This window comes from Chiroxiphia lanceolata, chromosome 28, assembly GCF_009829145.1.
Source record: "Chiroxiphia lanceolata isolate bChiLan1 chromosome 28, bChiLan1.pri, whole genome shotgun sequence".
NCBI classification, from domain to species: Eukaryota; Metazoa; Chordata; class Aves; order Passeriformes; family Pipridae; genus Chiroxiphia; species Chiroxiphia lanceolata.
In genome coordinates this window covers 3621732-3639453 of record NC_045664.1, presented here as the reverse complement: position 1 = coordinate 3639453, position 17722 = coordinate 3621732, and the positions used below count along the sequence as shown (strand labels likewise).

The 17722-nt window shown below is 60.1% G+C and overlaps 3 protein-coding genes across 6 annotated transcripts in view; 2 read left to right on the top strand and 1 right to left on the bottom strand.

The window, feature by feature from the left end:
• XPO7 (exportin 7) overlaps positions 1-7055 on the top strand; it is a 45015-nt gene extending 37960 nt beyond the window's left edge. For both annotated transcript variants that reach the window (XM_032712462.1, XM_032712461.1), the window contains exons 22-28: positions 748-830; positions 1535-1749; positions 2388-2526; positions 3226-3386; positions 4492-4590; positions 4860-4987; positions 6730-7055. In XM_032712462.1, coding sequence (XP_032568353.1) covers positions 748-830; positions 1535-1749; positions 2388-2526; positions 3226-3386; positions 4492-4590; positions 4860-4987; positions 6730-6823 — 919 coding nt within the window. In that variant the 3' untranslated portion in view covers positions 6824-7055. The remainder of the gene's footprint in view (positions 1-747; positions 831-1534; positions 1750-2387; positions 2527-3225; positions 3387-4491; positions 4591-4859; positions 4988-6729) is intronic.
• A 2898-nt stretch (positions 7056-9953) lies between these two features.
• Positions 9954-12612, bottom strand: PBDC1 (polysaccharide biosynthesis domain containing 1). Its single transcript, XM_032712466.1, has 6 exons — positions 12560-12612; positions 12378-12443; positions 10772-10831; positions 10544-10684; positions 10336-10447; positions 9954-10230 (listed from the first exon to the last, which is right to left on the bottom strand). Exons 1-6 carry the CDS (start codon positions 12584-12586, stop codon positions 10130-10132), a joined length of 507 nt encoding a protein of 168 aa, XP_032568357.1. The 5' UTR covers positions 12587-12612; the 3' UTR covers positions 9954-10129.
• Positions 12613-14684: 2072 nt separating this feature from the next.
• Positions 14685-17079, top strand: NPM2 (nucleophosmin/nucleoplasmin 2). Of its 3 annotated transcripts, none has more exons than XM_032712654.1 (10): positions 14685-14729; positions 15097-15173; positions 15276-15361; positions 15756-15872; positions 15970-16063; positions 16156-16265; positions 16464-16492; positions 16580-16619; positions 16791-16850; positions 17007-17079. In XM_032712654.1, the coding sequence occupies exons 2-9, from the start codon at positions 15116-15118 to the stop codon at positions 16833-16835; spliced, it is 579 nt and encodes a 192-aa protein (XP_032568545.1). In that variant the 5' UTR covers positions 14685-14729; positions 15097-15115; the 3' UTR covers positions 16836-16850; positions 17007-17079. The 3 variants fall into 3 exon arrangements, with proteins under 3 accessions (XP_032568545.1, XP_032568544.1, XP_032568542.1); XM_032712653.1 differs by having other exon boundaries at positions 14691-14722; positions 16583-16619; XM_032712651.1 differs by having other exon boundaries at positions 14691-14722.
• The last annotated feature ends 643 nt before the right edge of the window (positions 17080-17722 follow it).

Sequence of the window (17722 nt, the reverse complement as noted above, 5' to 3'; positions counted from 1 at the left end):
GTCAGGCTGAGTCACTGCAGGGGCACAAGTGCCAAGCTGGGACTCGCTGGTGCTGCCCTGAATGGGGGCCAGTCAGGCTGGGGTTGTGTTTGGGAGCAGTATCCCAGTGACTGATTGATTTCCAGCCTCAATCCCATAATATTCCTGACATATGAGAAATACAGGCCCTTTCTTCTGCCACAGCAGAGCTCCTCTGGCCCCGAGTGCCTGTGTCCTGTGTGGTGTTGGGATTTCCTACCAGGGCAGGGTGGGAACTCAGGGAGCATCCAGGAGTCCCAGAACCAGCAGCTCCTGCACTGGTGGCTCTGGTTTTGCTCCCAGCTGTGTTTGAGCTGCAGTTTCCAGTCCCAGAGTGGTTTGGGTTGGAAGGGACCTTAAAGCTCATCCTGTTCCACCCCCTGCCACGGGCAGGGACACCTCCCACTAGCCCAGGTTACTCCAATCTGGCCTTGGACACTTCCAGGGATCCAGGGGCAGCCACAGCTTCTCTGGGAATTCCATCCCAGCCCCTCACCACCCTCACACAGAAGAATCCCTTCCTGGGAACCATTCCCTGTGTCCTGTCCCTCCATCCCTTGTCCCCAGTCCCTCTCCAGCTCTCCTGGAGCCCCTTTAGGCCCTGGAAGGAGCTCTCAGCTCTCCCTGGATCCTTCTCTCCTCCAGATGAACCCCCCTAGTTCTCCCAGCCTGGCTCCAGCCCTGGGATGAATCCAGCGTGTCTCTGACCATTCCCTGTGTTTCCCTCAGATCCCAACGGCTGCAGTTTGACGTGTCCTCTCCCAATGGAATCCTGCTCTTCCGAGAGACCAGTAAAATGATCACGACCTACGGTGAGTGGCCCCGGGTGGGATCCAGCAGCCTTGGGCTGCCCTGGACTCCCCCGTGGCTTGGGAAGGCTCCAGGAGCCAGGCTGGGGAGCAGTGCCAGGTGGATGCTTGGATACAGGGAGATGGTGCTGCTGGAAGTGTGGGGTGGGCAGGCAAGGAGAGGGAAACAAGGAAACAGGAGCCAGGCTGGGCTGCTGCGAGGGTGACACCATGGAGAACATTCCTGTCCCCACAGCAAAATACACTGAGTTCTCCTGAAAAATCACGGAATGGTTTGGGCTGAAAGGGACCTTAAAATCATCAGGTTCCACCCCCTGCCATGGGCAGGGACACCTTCCCCTAGCCCAGGTTGCTCCGAGCCCCGTCCAGCCTGGCCTTGGATGCTCCCAGGGATGGGGCAGCCACAGCTTCTCTGGGAATTCCATCCCAACCCCTCACCCCCCTCCCAGGGAGGAATTCCTTCCCAATATCCCCTCTAAATTCCCCCTCTGTGAGCTTAAGGCCATTCCCTTTGTCCTGTCACTCCATGGCTTTGTGAAAATCCCAGAGGAGCCACACTTTTCCCTGGTATCACTCTCACCTGGGGGATAAATCCTCGGTGGCCTCAGCCCTTCCTTCACGGCTCCACTTGGGTTTTCCTGCCCCCCCGGAGTGGGAAGGCTTTGGATGCAGTGCTGGAACGCTGACCCCGCTTCTGTGCCGTGCAGGGAATCGCATCCTGACGCTGGGGGAGGTCCCCAAGGATCAGGTCTACGCCCTGAAGCTCAAGGGCATCTCCATCTGCTTCTCCATGCTGAAGGCAGCGCTGAGCGGGAGTTACGTCAACTTCGGGGTGTTCCGGCTCTACGGGGACGACGCCCTGGACAACGCCCTGCAAACCTTCATCAAACTGCTGCTCTCCATCCCCCACAGCGACCTCCTGGTGAGCATCACGCTGGGAACACCCCAGGGAGGCAGGGCTGGGAGGTTGGGTGGGAAAGGGATCGAGGAGAGAAGGGAACTTGCGCCCCTGGAAGGGGCCGGCGGGGAATGGCAGCTCCTGGAATGTGCAGCAGCGGGTCCTGTGTGAGGGGTGTCACCTCAGCACCCAGGTAATTCCCCAAGTTTGGGTTGGAAGGGACCTTAGAAATCATCCCACGGGCAGGGACACCTTCCACCAGCCCAGGTTGCTCCAAGCTGGCCTTGGACACTTCCAGGGATCCAGGGGCAGCCGCAGCTTCTCTGGGAATTCCATCCCAGCCCCTCCCTACCCTCACTGGGGAGAATTCCTTCCCAGTATCCCAGATGTTGAATTTTTGGGTGACTTGGCACCTGGAGAGGTCAGCTGTGGCAAAACAGCAACCAGTGGGAAAGAGGATTTAATAGACCAGAGCTGGGAACCTGCTGGATGTGGAATGGTTTTATTGAGGGAGAAGGAAGGGGGGGGAAATCTGTTTGGCCATAAATATGCTGGAAGAGGAGTTGGTTTGTTCTTTCCAGGTGATTAATAAAGGGTTGGGTCTAGAAAGCCTCAACTGAGACTCAAGACTTAAAACTCTTCCTCTCCTCCTTTCCCTTCAGGATTATCCCAAGCTCAGCCAGTCCTACTATTCCTTGCTGGAAGTTCTTACCCAGGACCACATGAACTTTATAGCCAGTCTGGAGCCTCATGTAATCATGTATATTCTCTCTTCCATTTCAGAAGGTCTCACTGCACTAGGTAATTCCTCCTGCTCTCTGTTGTGTTTTCAGGGATTTGGGTTGGAAGTGGAGAGAGAGATTTGGGAGAGTTTCAGGATAACAGCTGAAATGTCCCTTGTGAGAACAGGTGGAGGAGTTTCCCCTGTGTTGAAGGTGGAATGTTAGAGAGAGGGAGGGAGAGGTTGGACCAGGTGACCCCACCACTGGTCCCTTCCATCCCTGTGAATATCATGGAATCATGGAATGCTTTGAGTTGGAAAGGACCTCAAAGCCCATCCAGTGCCACTCCCTGCCACGGGCAGGGACACCTTCCACTAGCCCAGGTTGCTCCAGCCTGGCCTTGGACACTCCCAGGGATCCAGGGGCAGCCACAGGGAAGAATTCCTTCCCACTCTCCCACCTATCCCTGCCCTCTGGCAGTGGGAAGCCATTCCCCTTGTCCTGCCCCTCCGGGCTCTTGCCCAAAGTCCATCTCCACCTTTCTTCCTGCTCTTTCCAAGCACTGGAAGGCCACAATTAGGCCTCCCTGGATCCTTCCCTTCTCCAGGCTGTACATTCCCAACTCTTTAGCCTCACACCAGGGAGGAGGTTTCTGACCTGGTCAGGGTCGGGGCAGTTTCTGCTCCTCAGACCCCAAAAGGCCCCCGAGAGGCGTCGCTGTTCCCCCGGGAGCCTTTCCAGCAGCATCCCAACATTCCCACTCTCCCTGTTCCTGCAGACACCATGGTTTGCACGGGCTGCTGCTCCTGCCTGGACCACATTGTCACTTATCTCTTCAAGCAACTGTCCCGCAGCACCAAGAAGAGAACGACCCCCCTGACCCAGGAGAGCAACCGCTTCCTGCACATCATGCAGCAGCACCCCGAGATGATCCAGCAGGTAATTCCTGAGCCCTGGAACCTCACCAGCTCCCTGAAGAACCCTGAATATTCCCAGCATGATGTCACACCCTGCTCTGCAGCCCCCAGGGTTTTCTGGAATAAACAGGGCGGGTTTTTTTTGCTGTCCCACACAGTCCTCGTGGGGTAGGTGTGATGCCGTGGGATTCCAAGCCCTGCTCCAGGGATGTGGTTGTCCCCTGTGCAAGGAGCACCACTGTGGCCTTTCAGATTAGCCCCAAAAAAACGAGCTTTTGGCTTTAAGAGAAACACAGCTTTGGTGTTCTCCAGCCTCACTCACTGGGACTTGTCAAAGTGTCAGCACAACTCCCACGTGGAAACAGGGAATATTGGGATATTGTTCCACCCTTGCTGGTGGATCAGGTGCCAAGCAAAGCAGGCTTTTTTGGGGGCTAGAGACTGTGTTTTCTGAGGCTAAAAAAGAGAAACTGCATCTTCCAGCCCAACTAGGCTGGATCCTGGCCTGAGCCGAAGGAGGCTGTGGAGGGAAAGGCAGGGAAGGGTGAGAAGAAACTCCTCAGGGCATTCAGACATTCCCTTGTTTAGGGAGGATGAGACAATACTCCCTGGCTGCCTTGGGACAGGATGGGATCTGTGGGGAATCCAGCAGTTCATGGAGGCTCCAGCTCCTCCCACGATGGGATGGGTTAATGTTGGACTCATGGAATGGTTGGGGTTGGAAGGGACCTTAGAGCTCATCTCATCCCACCCCCTGCCATGAGCAGGGGCACCTCCCACTAGCCCAGGTTGCTCCAACCTGGCCTTGGGCACTTCCAGGGATCCAGGGGCTTCTGTGGGAATTCCATCCCAGCCCCTCCCCACCATCCCAGGGAGGAATTCCTTCCCAATATCCCATCTAACCCAACTCTCTCTCAGTTTTAAGCCATTCCCTGTTGTCCTGTCACTCTGTGCTCTTGCAAATAGCCTCGAAGGTGTTTCCCACCCCAAATTCCAGGATTCCCTGGCACTCAGGGCTCTGCAGCCCTGAGCCCCCAGCCCTGGGGGTGCCTCACTGCTCCTGGGCCGTGCTGAGCTGGGAGCTGGGATGGCCAGGGCTGCTCCCAAACCCCATTTCCCTCTTGCAGATGCTCTCGACAGTGCTGAACATCATCATCTTCGAGGACTGCAGGAACCAGTGGTCCATGTCCAGGCCCCTGCTCGGCCTCATCCTGCTCAACGAGAAGGTAACGGAGCCAGGAGGGATGGCAGGGCTTGGCTGGTGCTGAGGGAGCAGCAGATGGTTGGGAGGCCTTGGAGAGACCCCGTGCCAAGGGAAGGGTGTCCAGCCCTCCCTGCACACCCTCGGAGCTGAGCAATCCAATTCCCTTCCCCTCAGAGCCCCCCCAAAGAGCTGTCACACGTTCCCTCCCTCCTCCCAGGAGCCCCCTGTGTCTGTCCTGCCCCGAAGCCGAGGTCCCCTGGGAACTAACCCATCCTTTTCCTCTCTTCCCAGTATTTCTCTGACCTGAGGAACAGCATAGTGAACAGCCAGCCCCCGGAGAAGCAGCAGGCCATGCACCTCTGCTTCGAGAACCTCATGGAGGGCATCGAACGCAACCTGCTGACCAAGAACAGGGACAGGTCAGTGTGGGGCTGGGGCCTCCTGCACAGCACAGCACAGCACTGGAGCAGCTTTTCCATGACATTCCTTCATGGAAAGGGCTGTCCAGGGCAGTGGTGGAGTCGCCATCCCTGCAGGGATTTCCCACATGTGGGGATCTGGCCTTGGCACTGCTGGGTTGAGGGTCGGGCTCGATGACCTCAGAGGGCTTTTCCAGCCTCAATTCCACAATTCCATTTTAGGGAATCAGGGCAGAATTTTTTGGTTTTTTGGGTTTTTTTCCCCAAGGCTGACCAGGCAGTGTTTAAATTAATTGGCAGTGCTTAATGATCCTTTTCTCAGCTGGGTTCCAATAACCTGCACTGCTCAGGGTTATTAAAGAGGGCAAACACGGCACCAGCAACCCAAAAATGCAGAGTGTCTTCACCCTGCAAGGCAGGAAGAGGGGCAGGTTTCCAAGTGCCCACCTCTGCCTTCAAACACTTCATCTCTCGCTGCTTGGTTTGGGGCTTTGGGCTGCAGGCCACGTGTTTTTAATGAGTTCTTTGGAGGTTCAGTTTTCATCACGTTCATCGGGGCAGTTTCCTTCTCACGAGCTCAGGGGTGGAAATGAGTTGTTCTCAGGGGTGGAAATAACTCTGCAGGTACAGGATGAGGAATTGGGCTGCCCTGGAAGTGCTTTAGCACCCAAAGGAGGGCACTAAGATGGGGAAGGGCCTTGAGAGGGGCTGTGTGAGGAGCCTGAGGGCACTTGGTGTGTTCAGCTGGAGCAGAGGAGACTGAGGGGAGACCTCAGTGCAGTTCCAACTTCCTTGGGAGGGGCAGAGGAGGGGCAGGGACTGAGCTCTGCTCTGGGGGGACCAGGGACAGCAGCCAGGGAATGGCTGGAGCTGTGTCAGGGCAGGCTCAGGTTGGATCCCAGGACAAGGTTCTTCCCCCAGAGGCTGGTTGGGCACTGCCCAGGCTGCCCAGGGCAGTGGGCACAGCCCCAAGGCTGCCAGAGCTCCAGGAGGGTTGGGATGCTCCCCTGGGGCACAGGGTGGGACTTTCAGGGATGGTCCTGTACAGGGCTGAGGGTTGGACTGGATACTCCTTTGTGAGTCCCTCCCAGCTCAGGATATTCCATGATTTGAGAGCTCAGGGAACGTTTGGCTGATCCTCTGGGGCACAGGGTGTGACTCTTGGGGATGGTCCTGTGCAGGATTGAGTGTTGGACTCACTGTTTTCTGTGGGTCCCTCCCAGCTCAGCATATTCCATGCTTTGAGAGCTCAAGGAGCATTTGGATGATCCTCTCAGGGCCAGGGTGGGACTTTTAGGGATGGTTCTGTGCAGGGCTGAGGGTTGGACTCACTGTTCCCTCTGGGTCCCTCCCGGCTCAGGACATTCCATGATTTGAGAGCTCAGGGAGCGCTTGGATGACCCTCTCAGGGTCCGGGTGGGATTTTGGGGTGTCCTGGGCAGGGATTGCACTCTCTGCTCCCCGTGGGTCCCTCCTGGCTCAGGATATTCCATGATTTGAGAGCTCAGGGAGCGTTTGGATGATCCTCTCAGGGTCAGGGTGGGATTTTGGGGTGTCCTGGGCAGGGGGTCCCTCCCAGCTCAGGATATTCCATGATTTGAGAGCTCAGGGAGCGTTTGGATGACACTCTCAGGGTCAGGGTGGGATTTTGGGGTGTCCTGGGCAGGGGGTCCCTCCCAGCTCTGCCCTGCCGTGATCCCTGTGCCCGAGGGGGTCCCTGAGTGCCCTGCCTGCCCCCCCAGGTTCACCCAGAACCTGTCAGCGTTCCGGAGGGAGGTGAACGACTCCATGAAGAACTCGACCTACGGCGTGAACAGCAACGACATGATGAGCTGACACCTCCCACCTCCAGCTGTACAGAGCAGCATCTCCTTGGCCTGGCCCAGAGGGGTTTCTGATGGAAAGAAAAGAGGCCCTTCCTAATCCCTGCCCTTCCCCAGGGCTGGATTGTGGATCCCACGTCCCCGAGGGAGGAGGGAGCGGGAGGTTGAGAGCTCTACCTGGGCAGGTGCTTCTGTTTTCCATGGGGTTAAAAAATAAAAAAAAAAGAGGGGGTGGAAGGGCATAATCCAGGTGCAAGAATCCGATGTCTCTCCCTACCCCTGGATGTGGAAACGCCAGCGCTCTGCTGCAGCCTGCCTTGTATAAAAACATGTACATTTTTTCATAACATTTTGAACAAGGTTTATATTGACTCGAGTTTAAAAAAAAAACAACAAAAAAACGGACAAAAAAAGAAAAAAAAACAAAAAAAAAAGAGGAAAAAAATAAAAACACACACACACACACAAAAAAAAAAAAACTACACAAAATGACAACAACAAAAAAAAAAAAATACAGTGTGATTGAAATTTTTACAGAGTCCTGGTGCACCGGTGCTGGCGTGAGGGTTGTGTATGAGAGTGAGGAAAGCGTGGCCTGAAGCTTTACTGGGCGAGGGGGTGGCTGTGTGTGAAAGTGCAGAGAAATCTATTTAGTGACAGTAGAGAGAGAAGCAGGAAAAAAAAATTAAAAAATTTAAAAAAAAAAAATAATACAAAAAAAAAAAAAAGGATTAAAAAAACAAACAAACCACGGCGACAAAACCCGACAAAAATTCAAAAAAAAAAATTTAAAAAAAATTTAAAAAAACCCACAAAAACAAAACAAAGAGAGGAAAAAAAAAAAAAAAAAAAAGAGGCATTGTAAAATTCCAAAATGTATATTTTTTCTTATTAAGCCCCCCCTTGAGATCACAGTTTCCCCCCGGTACCGTCTCTCGCCCTTGTTATTGGGAACTCGAAGCCATGGCCTGACCCTCCCTTCGTGCTTGCTCGTGGGTGTCTCTCCTGTCCCCCCCTTTGGAGCAGTAGCCCCTGTCCCCTCCCAGAGCCCTCCCCTCCTCCCCCAGTTCTGTTTTATTCCCCCTTTTCCCCCTTCCCCACTCCCCCCCAGCGTGAGCAGGAGCTCAGGGCAGCACAGGGAGGCTTCTTAATAACAAGGTTTTGCCCAGCATGAAGTGTTGAACACCCCTGGGGAACGAGCCCAGTTCTTTTCCGAGTCACCACCATAAATGTTTGGGATACAAATCGATAGAAAAATTGACTTAACAGAGGAAAGCTGATGGGGGAGGGAACCTGTTTGCCTTGTATTTTCCCACTATTGTTGCTGCTAGTCGTGTGCATCCTCTTGCTCAGCTCTACCCACAGACACTCGGTCCTTAGGGCTTCAGTTTTATTTCCCAGACACCACCTACTCTTTAATTTTATTTTCCTTCTTCTCCCCCTTCTTTTTTTTTTTTTTTGTTTGTTTGTTTGGGGTTTTTTGTCGATTTTTTTTTGTTGATTTTTTTGTTTTGTTTTGTTTTTTTTTAAAAGATTTTGTTTGTTTTCTTTCCTCTGGCGATTGTGTGTTGGGTCCCTTTTTCGCGTGAGCAGATGCTGGTTGACTTGTCAGGGTGTTTGCTGCAAACAGTGTAAGCATTGTGACTGCAAATAAAACTTCAATGGTTTCTACTGACCACGTGTCTGGCACCCTGAGTTCTCCCCCTCCCTGCAACCCCAAAAACCTTCCCCTGCAGCCCCAAGATCTCCCCCCTGCACCCTGGTTTTACCCAAAACCCCAAAATCTCCCCTGCAGCCCCAAGATCTCCCCCTGCAGCCCCAAGATCTCCCCCCTGCACCCTGGTTTTACCCAAAACCCCAAAATCTCCCCTGCAGCCCCAAGATCTCCCCCCTGCACCCTGGTTTTACCCAAAACCCCAAAATCTCCCCTGCAGCCCCAAGATCTCCCCCTGCAGCCCCAAGATCTCCCCCTTGCACCCTGGTTTTACCCAAAAATCCAAAATAGCCCCTGCAGCCCCAAGAGCTCTTGCACCCTGTTTTTACCCAGAATCTCCCCTGGAGCCCCAAGATCTCTCCTTGCACCCTGTTTTTACCCAGAATCTCCCCTGGAGCCCCAAGATCTCTCCTTGCACCCTGTTTTCATACAAAACCTCCAGATATCCAAAAGAGCCTCAAGATCTTCCCCAGAACCTCAGGATCTCCCCCTGCACCACAAGTTTCCCCCCTGCACCCCAAAAACCTTCCCTGCAGCCCCAAAATCTTCCCCTGCACCCTGAAATCTTCCCCTGCACCCTGGTTTTCCCCTCTGCACCCCAAAAACCTCCCCTGCAGCCCCAAGATCTCCCCCTGCACCCTGGTTTTACCCAAAAATCCCAAATAGCCCCTGCAGCCCCAAAATCTCTCCTTGCACCCTGTTTTTACCCAAAATCTCCCCTGGAGCCCCAAGATCTTCCCCTGCACCCTGAAATCTTCCCCTTGCACCCTGATTTTTTCCCCCTGCCCCCCAAAATCTCCCCTGGAGCCCTGACATCTCCCCCTGCCCCCCTGAGATCTTCACCTGCATTCTGAGCTCAACCCCAAGATCTCCCCCAGCACCTTGAGTTTTCCCCCCAAAATCTCCCCCTGCACCCTCAGCTCTCCCCCAGAACCTCAAGATTCCCCTGAGTTCTCCCTTTGCACCCCAAGGTCTTCCTCTGCACCCCAAAATCTCTCCCTGCACCCTGAGCACTCAGAACCCCCAAAATCTCCCGCTGCACCCTCAGCTCTACCCCAAAACCCCGAGATCTCTCCCTGCACCCCAAGATCTCTCCCTGCACCCCAAAATCTCCCCTTGCCCCCTCAAGTCTTTCCCCCAGAACCCCAAGATCCCCCCCAGCACCCCCAGCCCTCCCCTGCCTGCTGCAGGGTGACTCTTCCCACCGAAACATGTCCCAAAATCCCCCAAATCAGATGGAATTTGGGGAGGGGGTGGATGGTACTTTGCCCTCCGGCCAAAACCCACGTGGATTTGGCCACAATTCCTCACGTTTTACCCCATTTTGGGCAACAAGTTGTGCCCAGGTGGGGGTGGTGGGGGTGCAGGGGAAGGGGGGCACCCCCAGCCCCACTGTGGGGGGGTCCTGGCACTGACACCAACACAGGGATGAGTTTTTAAAAACATTTATTTACAGCCCGGGCGGGAGGAGCGGCCGAGGCAGGTCCAGCCCTGCTGCCCCCCCCCGACCCAGAGCGGGGCTGGGGGGGCTCCTGCCCCCCTCACCCGGGGACAGGGGGCTTCCTGACCCCCTCACCTTGGCACCAGGTGAGTTTGCCCCTGCCCTCACCCCGATTTTGGCTCCTCAGCCTTCCCCCTGTAAACGGCGTCGTTCCAGCCTTCCCTGTTCCGGGCGATCTCGATGGCGAAAAACTGGATTCTGGTGGCTGGAAAACAGGAGAGGGAGAAACCCTCCAGCACAGCTCAGCTTTCCCACAGCCCCCCCTGCCCCCCCTGCCCCGTTTCCTGGGGGTCCCCATCCCGTTTCCCACCGAAGATGGTGTTTTCCTCGGTGTATTCCCGGCGGGAATCCAGGCGGAGCAGAGTCCCGTAGTTGAAATCCTCCACCACCCCCTCGAACCTCAGGCAGAACGGGCGCCACTTCTGGGGTGGGGAAAGGGGGTTGGAGAAACACCCTCAGCACCCCTGGGAGATGGGGAGGGGGGAATCCATGGAGGGGGGGGATCAGCTCCCACCCACCGCCTTGGCCGGCTCCGATTTCAGCTCCTCAGGGTCCAACACGTCGATTTTGAGGTCCCGGAAGGTTTTCCTGAACTCCTCGTAGATCTGGTCGTCCACCTTGGTGAGGTTCAGGAATTTGGGGTCCACGGAGGAGATGAGCTGTGCAGGGGAGGGTGTCAAAGGGATTTGAGCCATGAGCCCTCCCAGGAGCCCCCCCAGCCCTGCATGAGACCCCCCCAGACTCACGTTGAAGTAGACCTGGGCGTGCTGGTGGGCCTTCATGGCCCAGGCCAGCTCCACACGGGGCTGCCGAGGGAAAAGAGGGATCAGGAAGGGCTGTGCCCCCCCGGGGGGGCCAAACCTCCCCTTGGGGGGGTCCCTCCTCCCATCTGGGGGACCCTCTCCCCCTGCTGGGGGTTGCTCTCCTCCCACTCTGGGGGTTTTTGCTCTTCTTGGAGGGTCTCTCTGCTCCCTTCGAGGAGGTGTGGAGGAGAAGTTGGGACCCCCCCCCGTCCCTTCCCAGGGCTGGGACCCTCCTGGAATGGGATCCCCCAGAACTGGGACACCCCAAAGCTTGTACCCTCCATGGGGTGGGATCCCCCCTCCCCTCCCAGGACTGGGATATCCCCCACCCTGGTGATGGGACCACCCCCAAGCTGGAACCCCCCTCCACCCCCAGGACAGGGATTTCCAAAGCTGGGACCCCCCTCCACCCCCACACTAGGACCCTCCTGGACTGGGAACCCCTCAGCACTGAGACCCCCCCCAGTGCTGTAACCCCAAAATCGTGACCCCCTCTCCACCCCCAAGACTGTGACACCTCCTTGCCCCCCCCTCCTCGCACAGGGACCCCCAAAGTTGGAACCCCCCAATGCTGGGACCCCCCCCAATGCTGGGACCCTCCCAGGACAGGGACCCCTCAATGCTGGGACCCCCCTCCCAGGACTGGGACACCCCAGGACAGGGACCCCTCAATGTTGGGACCCCCCCAATGCTGGGACCCCCTTCCCAGCACTAAGACCCCCCAGGACTGAGACCCGCAGTGCTGTAACCCCCCCCTAATTCTGCAACCCCAAAGCTGCGACATCCCCCCCCCAAAGCTGGGGCTCCCCTCCACCCCCCCAGGGCTGTGACACCCCCCCCCCAGGACAGAGACCCCCAAAGTTGGAACCCCCCAATGCCGGGACCCCCCCAATGCCGGGACCCACCCAGTGCCAGAACTCTCCCAGGACAAGGACCCCCAAATGCTAGAACCTCCTAACCCTGGAACCCCAAAGCTGCAACCCCCTCTCCATCCCCAGGGCTGTGTGTCCCCCCCAGGACTGTTTCCCCACCCCGGGACAGGAACCCCCAAAGTTGGAACCCCCCAATGCCGGGACCCTCCCAATGCCAGAACCCTCCCAGGACAAGGACCCCCAAATGCTGGAACTCCCCAATCCTGGAACCCCAAAGCTGTGTGCCCCCTCCCAGGACTGTTTCCCCACCCCGGGACAGGGACCCCCAAAGTGCCGGAACTCTCCCAGGACAGGGACCCCCAAATGCTGGAACTCCCCAGTCCTGGAACCCCAAAGCTGCAACCCCCCCCCTCCACTCCCGGGGCTGTGTGCCCCCTCCCAGGACTGTTTCCCCACCCCGGGACAGGGACCCCCAAAGTTGGAACCCCCCAATGCCGGGACCCCCCGAGTGCCGGAACTCTCCCAAGACAAGGACCCCCAAATGCTGGAACCTCCTAACCCTGGAACCCCAAAGCTGCAACCCCCCCTCCACCCCCAGGGCTGTGTGTCCCCTCCCAGGACTGTTCTTCCCCCCCCGGGACAGGGACCCCCCCCGGGACAGGGACCCCCAAACTCACGTCGTTCCCAAACGCCTCCGCCGGCAGCGACAGCGCCTGAGCGGCCGCCGCGGCCTCGACGGGACCCTGCGGGGACACGGGGCTGAGCCACGGGGGGGACACGGGGGGGACACGGACCCCCCCACGGCCACCCGGGTCCCAGCGGTGCCCCCCGTGGCCCCAGCGGTGCCCCCCAGTCTCACCAGTCCCGCCAGTCCCGCCGCCGCCATCGCAGCGATGCCGGAAGAGGCAGCGCCGCTCCGCCCATGGGGGGGACACGGGGGGGACACGAGGGACGGGGGGGACACCAGGGGGGACAAGAGGGATAGGGGAACACGAGGGGGGACAAGAGGGATGGGGGGGACACGAGGGACAAGGGGGGAACAAGGGGGATGGGGGGTCATGGGGAGACGGGAGGGGACAAGAAGGACGGGGGGAACATGGGGAGACACGGGGGGGACACGGGGGGGACACGAGGGACGGGGGGGACACCAGGGGGGACAAGAGGGATAGAGGGGACACGAGGGGGGACAAGAGGGATGGGGGGGACACGAGGGACAAGGGGGGAACAAGGGGGATGGGGGGTCATGGGGAGACGGGAGGGGACAAGAAGGATGGGGGGACATGGGGAGACACGGGGGGGACACGGGGGGGACACGAGGGACGGGGGGGACACCAGGGGGGACAAGAGGGATGGGGGAACACGAGGGACAAGGGGGGAACAAGGGGGACGGGGGGTCATGGGGAGACGGGAGGGGACAAGAAGGACGGGGGGGACATGGGGAGACACGGGGGGGACACGAGGGACGGGGGGGACACCAGGGGGGACAAGAGGGATAGAGGGGACACGAGGGGGGACAAGAGGGATGGGGGGGACACGAGGGACAAGGGGGGAACAAGGGGGATGGGGGGTCATGGGGAGACGGGAGGGGACAAGAAGGATGGGGGGACATGGGGAGACACGGGGGGGACACGAGGGACAAGGGGGACACCAGGGGGGACGGGGGGGGACAAGGGGGGACAAGAGGGATAGGGGGGACACGAGGGACAAAGGGGGGACGGGGGTGGACACGAGGGACGGGGATGACAAGGGGGGACAAGGGGGGACACGAGGGACAAAGAGGGGACAGGGGGGACACGAGGGACAAGAGGGCAGGACACCAGGCAGGACATGGGGGAACACGAGGGACGGGGGGGGACAAGGGGGGACAAGGGGGTACACGAGGGACAAGGGAGGGATGGGGGGCGACACGAGGGACAGAGGGGACAATGGGGGAACAAGAGGGACGGGGGGGACATGGGGAGACAGGAGGGGACAAGAAGGACGAGGGGGACATGGGGAGACACGGGGGGGGGCGAGGGACGGGGGGGGACAGGAGGGATAGGGGGACAAGGGGGGAACAACGGGGAACAGAGGGGGACAAGAGGGATGGGGGAACACGAGAGACAAAGGGGGGACGAGGGGGACACGAGGGACGAGGGGGACACCAGGGGGGACGGGGGGACAAGGAGGGACAAGAGGGATAGGGGGGACGGGAGGGACAAGGGGGGAACAAGGGGGGGTCATGGGGAGACGGGGAGGGACAAGAAGGATGAGGGGGACATGAGGAGACACGGGGGGGACAAGAGGGATAGGGGGACACCAGGGATAGGGGGGACACCGGGGGGACAAGAGGGATAGAGGGGACATGAGGGACAGAGCGGGACACCAGGTGGGACATGGGGGGACAAGAGGAACGGGGGGGACAGGGGAGGACACGAGCGACATGGGGGGACACGAGGGACAAGAGAGGGGACAGGGGGGACACGAGGGACAGGGGGGACGGGGGGGACAGTGGGGGAACAAGAGGGACGGGGGGATCATGGGGAGACAGGAGGGGACAAGAAGGATGGGGGGGACATGGGGAGACACAGGGGGGACACGAAGGACGGGGGGGGGGGCACCAGGGGGGACATGGGGGGACAAGAGGAACGGGAGGGAGATGAGGGACGGGGGGGGAACAGGCGGGACAATGGGGGAACAAGATGGACGGGGGGGACACCAAGGGGGACATGGGGGTACAAGAGGGACATGGGGGAACAGGAGGGGACAAGAAGGACATGGGGGGGAATGGGGGGGACGGGGGGGGACACGAGGGACAGGGGGAGACACAGGGGGACGGAGGGGGACAATGGAAGAACAAGAGGGATGGGAGGGGACAGGAGGGGACAAGAGGGTCATGGGGGGGGAAGAGGGATGAGGGGGGGGACACGAGGGACAAGGGGGGACACGAGGTGGGAGACACGATGGGTGGGGGGACACGATGAGTGGGGGGACATGAGGGGACACGCGGAATGGGGACCCGTGTCAGGGCCAGCAGGACACGGTGACCGGTGACACACCGCGGGGGGGGCTCAGTGGGACCCCCACCTGCGGGGGGGGAGGAGGGGCTCCCGTCCTCATTAACACACCTGGGGGGGGTAATTAACCCCACGCGGCTGCTGATTAACGGGGGACCGGGTGGGTGGGTGACGGGGTGGGCGGGGGTCCCTCTGCCCCTATAAGTGCCCGGTGGGTGGGGGGGTCTCGGTGTCTGTGGGGGCTTCGCGTGGGCTGAGAATTCATTTGTGTATTTTTTTGGGGGTGAGTGTCGCGGTGCAGCTTTGGGGAGGGGCTGCCGGGGGAGCACAGGGGGCTGGGGAGGGGTCTTGCAGGCTGGGGGTCACCACGGCGCTGTGTTTGTGTGTCCCCCCCGCCCAGACCGAGACACCCCAGAGCCATGTCCCTCACGGAGAGCACCGACAGCACCTCGGAGAAACCCGTGTCCCTCATTTGGGGTAAGCACCGGGACCCCCCGAGGGGTTTGGGGCTGCCTTGGGGTGTCCCCCTCTCGCCCCATGCCCCCGCCCTACGGCTGTGCCCCTCCTCTGTGCCCGCAGGGTGTGAGCTGAGCAAGCAGAAGGACTCCTACACCTTCCAGATGCCCGAGGGCTGGCACTGCGAGCAGCAGCTGGCCCTGCGCACGGTGGGTGACCCCCAAAAACACCCAGGGGGTGCCCGGGGGTCGTGGGAGGACCGTGAGGGGTCACAGGGGGGTTGTTCTCCTTGCTGCCTACAGGGGATGGCCCGGGATGAATCCCATGGTGATGGAGGTTGTGATGGGGGCTGCCTGCACCCTTGACCACCCCAAATCCTGGGCAAGGGGTGTCTGGGGGTCCTGGGGGGGTCACTGGGGGGGTCGTTCTTCTCGCTGCCTGGGGGGGAGATAACCTGGGGTGAATTCCCTGTGGTGGAGACTGTGCCAGTCGAGGAGGGGGCTGCTTTCACCCTGGTGCCCCTCAAATTTTTGGGGGTCCTGGTTGAGGTGTACCTGCATGCCATGAGAATCCTGAGGGGATTTTTTTCTCACCCTGCTCCAGATCTGCCTGGGGGAGTCGGCCCGGGATGAATTCCACGTGGTGGAGGTGGTGGCAGAGGAGGGGGACGCCCGGACCCTGGTGCCCCTTGCCACGCTGAAGCCGTCGGTGCTGCCCATGGTGAGTGCCCCGGGGAGGGGGCTGCTGCTGGCCCCGGGAGGGGGCTGCTGCTGGCCTGGGGGGCTACCAGGGGAGCTGCCACCCCCCTGTTTTGCAGGCCACACTGGCAGGAGTGGAGCTGACCCCCCCTGTCACCTTCCACCTGAGAGCCGGCTCGGGGCCTGTCTACATCAGCGGGCAGCACATCTCCAGTGAGTGTGGGGGTCCCCCCCTGCCCTGGGATCTCCCCCTGCCCTGGGACTCCCCTCCCCGGGTGTGGGGGCTCAGCCAGGCTCTCCTGCAGTGATGAGCTCGGATGAAGAGGAGGAAGAAGAAGAGGAGGAGGAGGAAGAAGAGGAGTCCCCTCAGAAGCCCCCCAAGGGCCAAACCGCCCGGAAAGGCGGCGCTGCCAAGGTCAGCACCCCCTCGGGTGGGGGGTGAGGGGTGCAGAGGGGTCCCTGTGCCACGGGGAAGGGGGGGCAGGGACCCTGAGCCCCTCTCTGTTGAGGGGATGAGCCATGACCTTCATGCCTTGGGGAGGAAGAATCCCAGGCTCTGGAACAAGTCCTCATCCTGCATCTCCCTCTCTCTCTCTCTCTCTCCCCCCCATAGAAGAGAAAGCTGGAGAAGGAGGATGAGCCGTGAGTATGATGGAGGGGGGAAAGCCTGGAGCAGGGGCTGCCCACCCTGCTGGGACCCCGATCCCAGCCCTCCCCTTCTCTCCCAAGCAGGAACAACGCCGTCCCTGAGGATCCCCTTCCCGGCAAGGTAGGAGCTGGGTGGGGTGTCCCTCTGCATCCCCCCCTCACCCCGGGGGTAAACACGAGGACCTGGGGAAGGGGATGTGTGATGGGAACCCAAAAAGGGGGGGGCAAGGCAGGGCTGGGGGCTCCCTGGGCCGGGGGGATCCCCTGCTCAGCCCTGTCCCCATCCCTGCAGGGCCGTGGAGCCGGGAGGGGCAGGAAAGCAGCGCCGAAGAAATGATGGGATGTGTGGCAGGTATGGAAAGGGCTGTGGGGGATGATGTCCAGGTTTGAGGGGGGCCTGTGGGTGCCCCCAGCTCGTGGCTGAGTGGGGTTGGGGAGGATCCATCCCCCAAAGCGGGGTCATCCCGGGATCCCTGGGCCTCAAATCCTTCCTCCTTCCCTTTTCCAGGTGCGGGAGAGCCCGAGGGAGCAGCTCTGGTGCTGGTGTCTGTTCCCAAATAAAGGATATTTTGCACTCCTGGCTCCCCGTGCTGGGAGTGGGGGGGACCGTGGGAGAATCCTCCATCCTGGTTAGGGCTGCTGGGAGCTCCTGGAGGTCCGGGGGGGTCCCGGGGCAGCCCCCGCTGCCCGAGGGGTAGCAAGTGGTGCCTGTGAATAGGAGACAAAGGGGGATTAGGGAGCAGCGGGGAGACGATTAGAACCCATTGACCTGCCCTTGGTCTGCAGGCAGCGGGGGTCTGGGCAGGGTCCCCAGCTCCTCAGTGGCTCCCGGGGGGCTGCCGTGTCCCGGTTGGGCTTCGGGGGGAGGGGTCCTGAGCCCCCCCCAAGGCGGCTTTAGGCTGCTCCAGGTGTGGGGCAGGAGGGGAGGGGGCGTTTGGGGGGTTTAATCCTGCTCTGCACCCACCGGGGATGCTGGGACGGGGCTGAGGAGCTGCTGGGATGGGGAGGGGGGGGCGGAGGGGGGGTGTCTGTCCTCGAGGGCCACCCGCGGGAGGCTGTGACAGGCAGCCCTGTCCCTCCAGCCTTTCCTCGCCCCGCAGGGGCTGTTTGCACAGCGGGCCCCCCCCCGGCGTTGTGCTGACAGCTCCCGGGACCCTCTGCCCCAGCCCGGGGGGGGCCACACCGCGAGTGATGACGGCTCCACGCCCATCAATCATCGCCCGC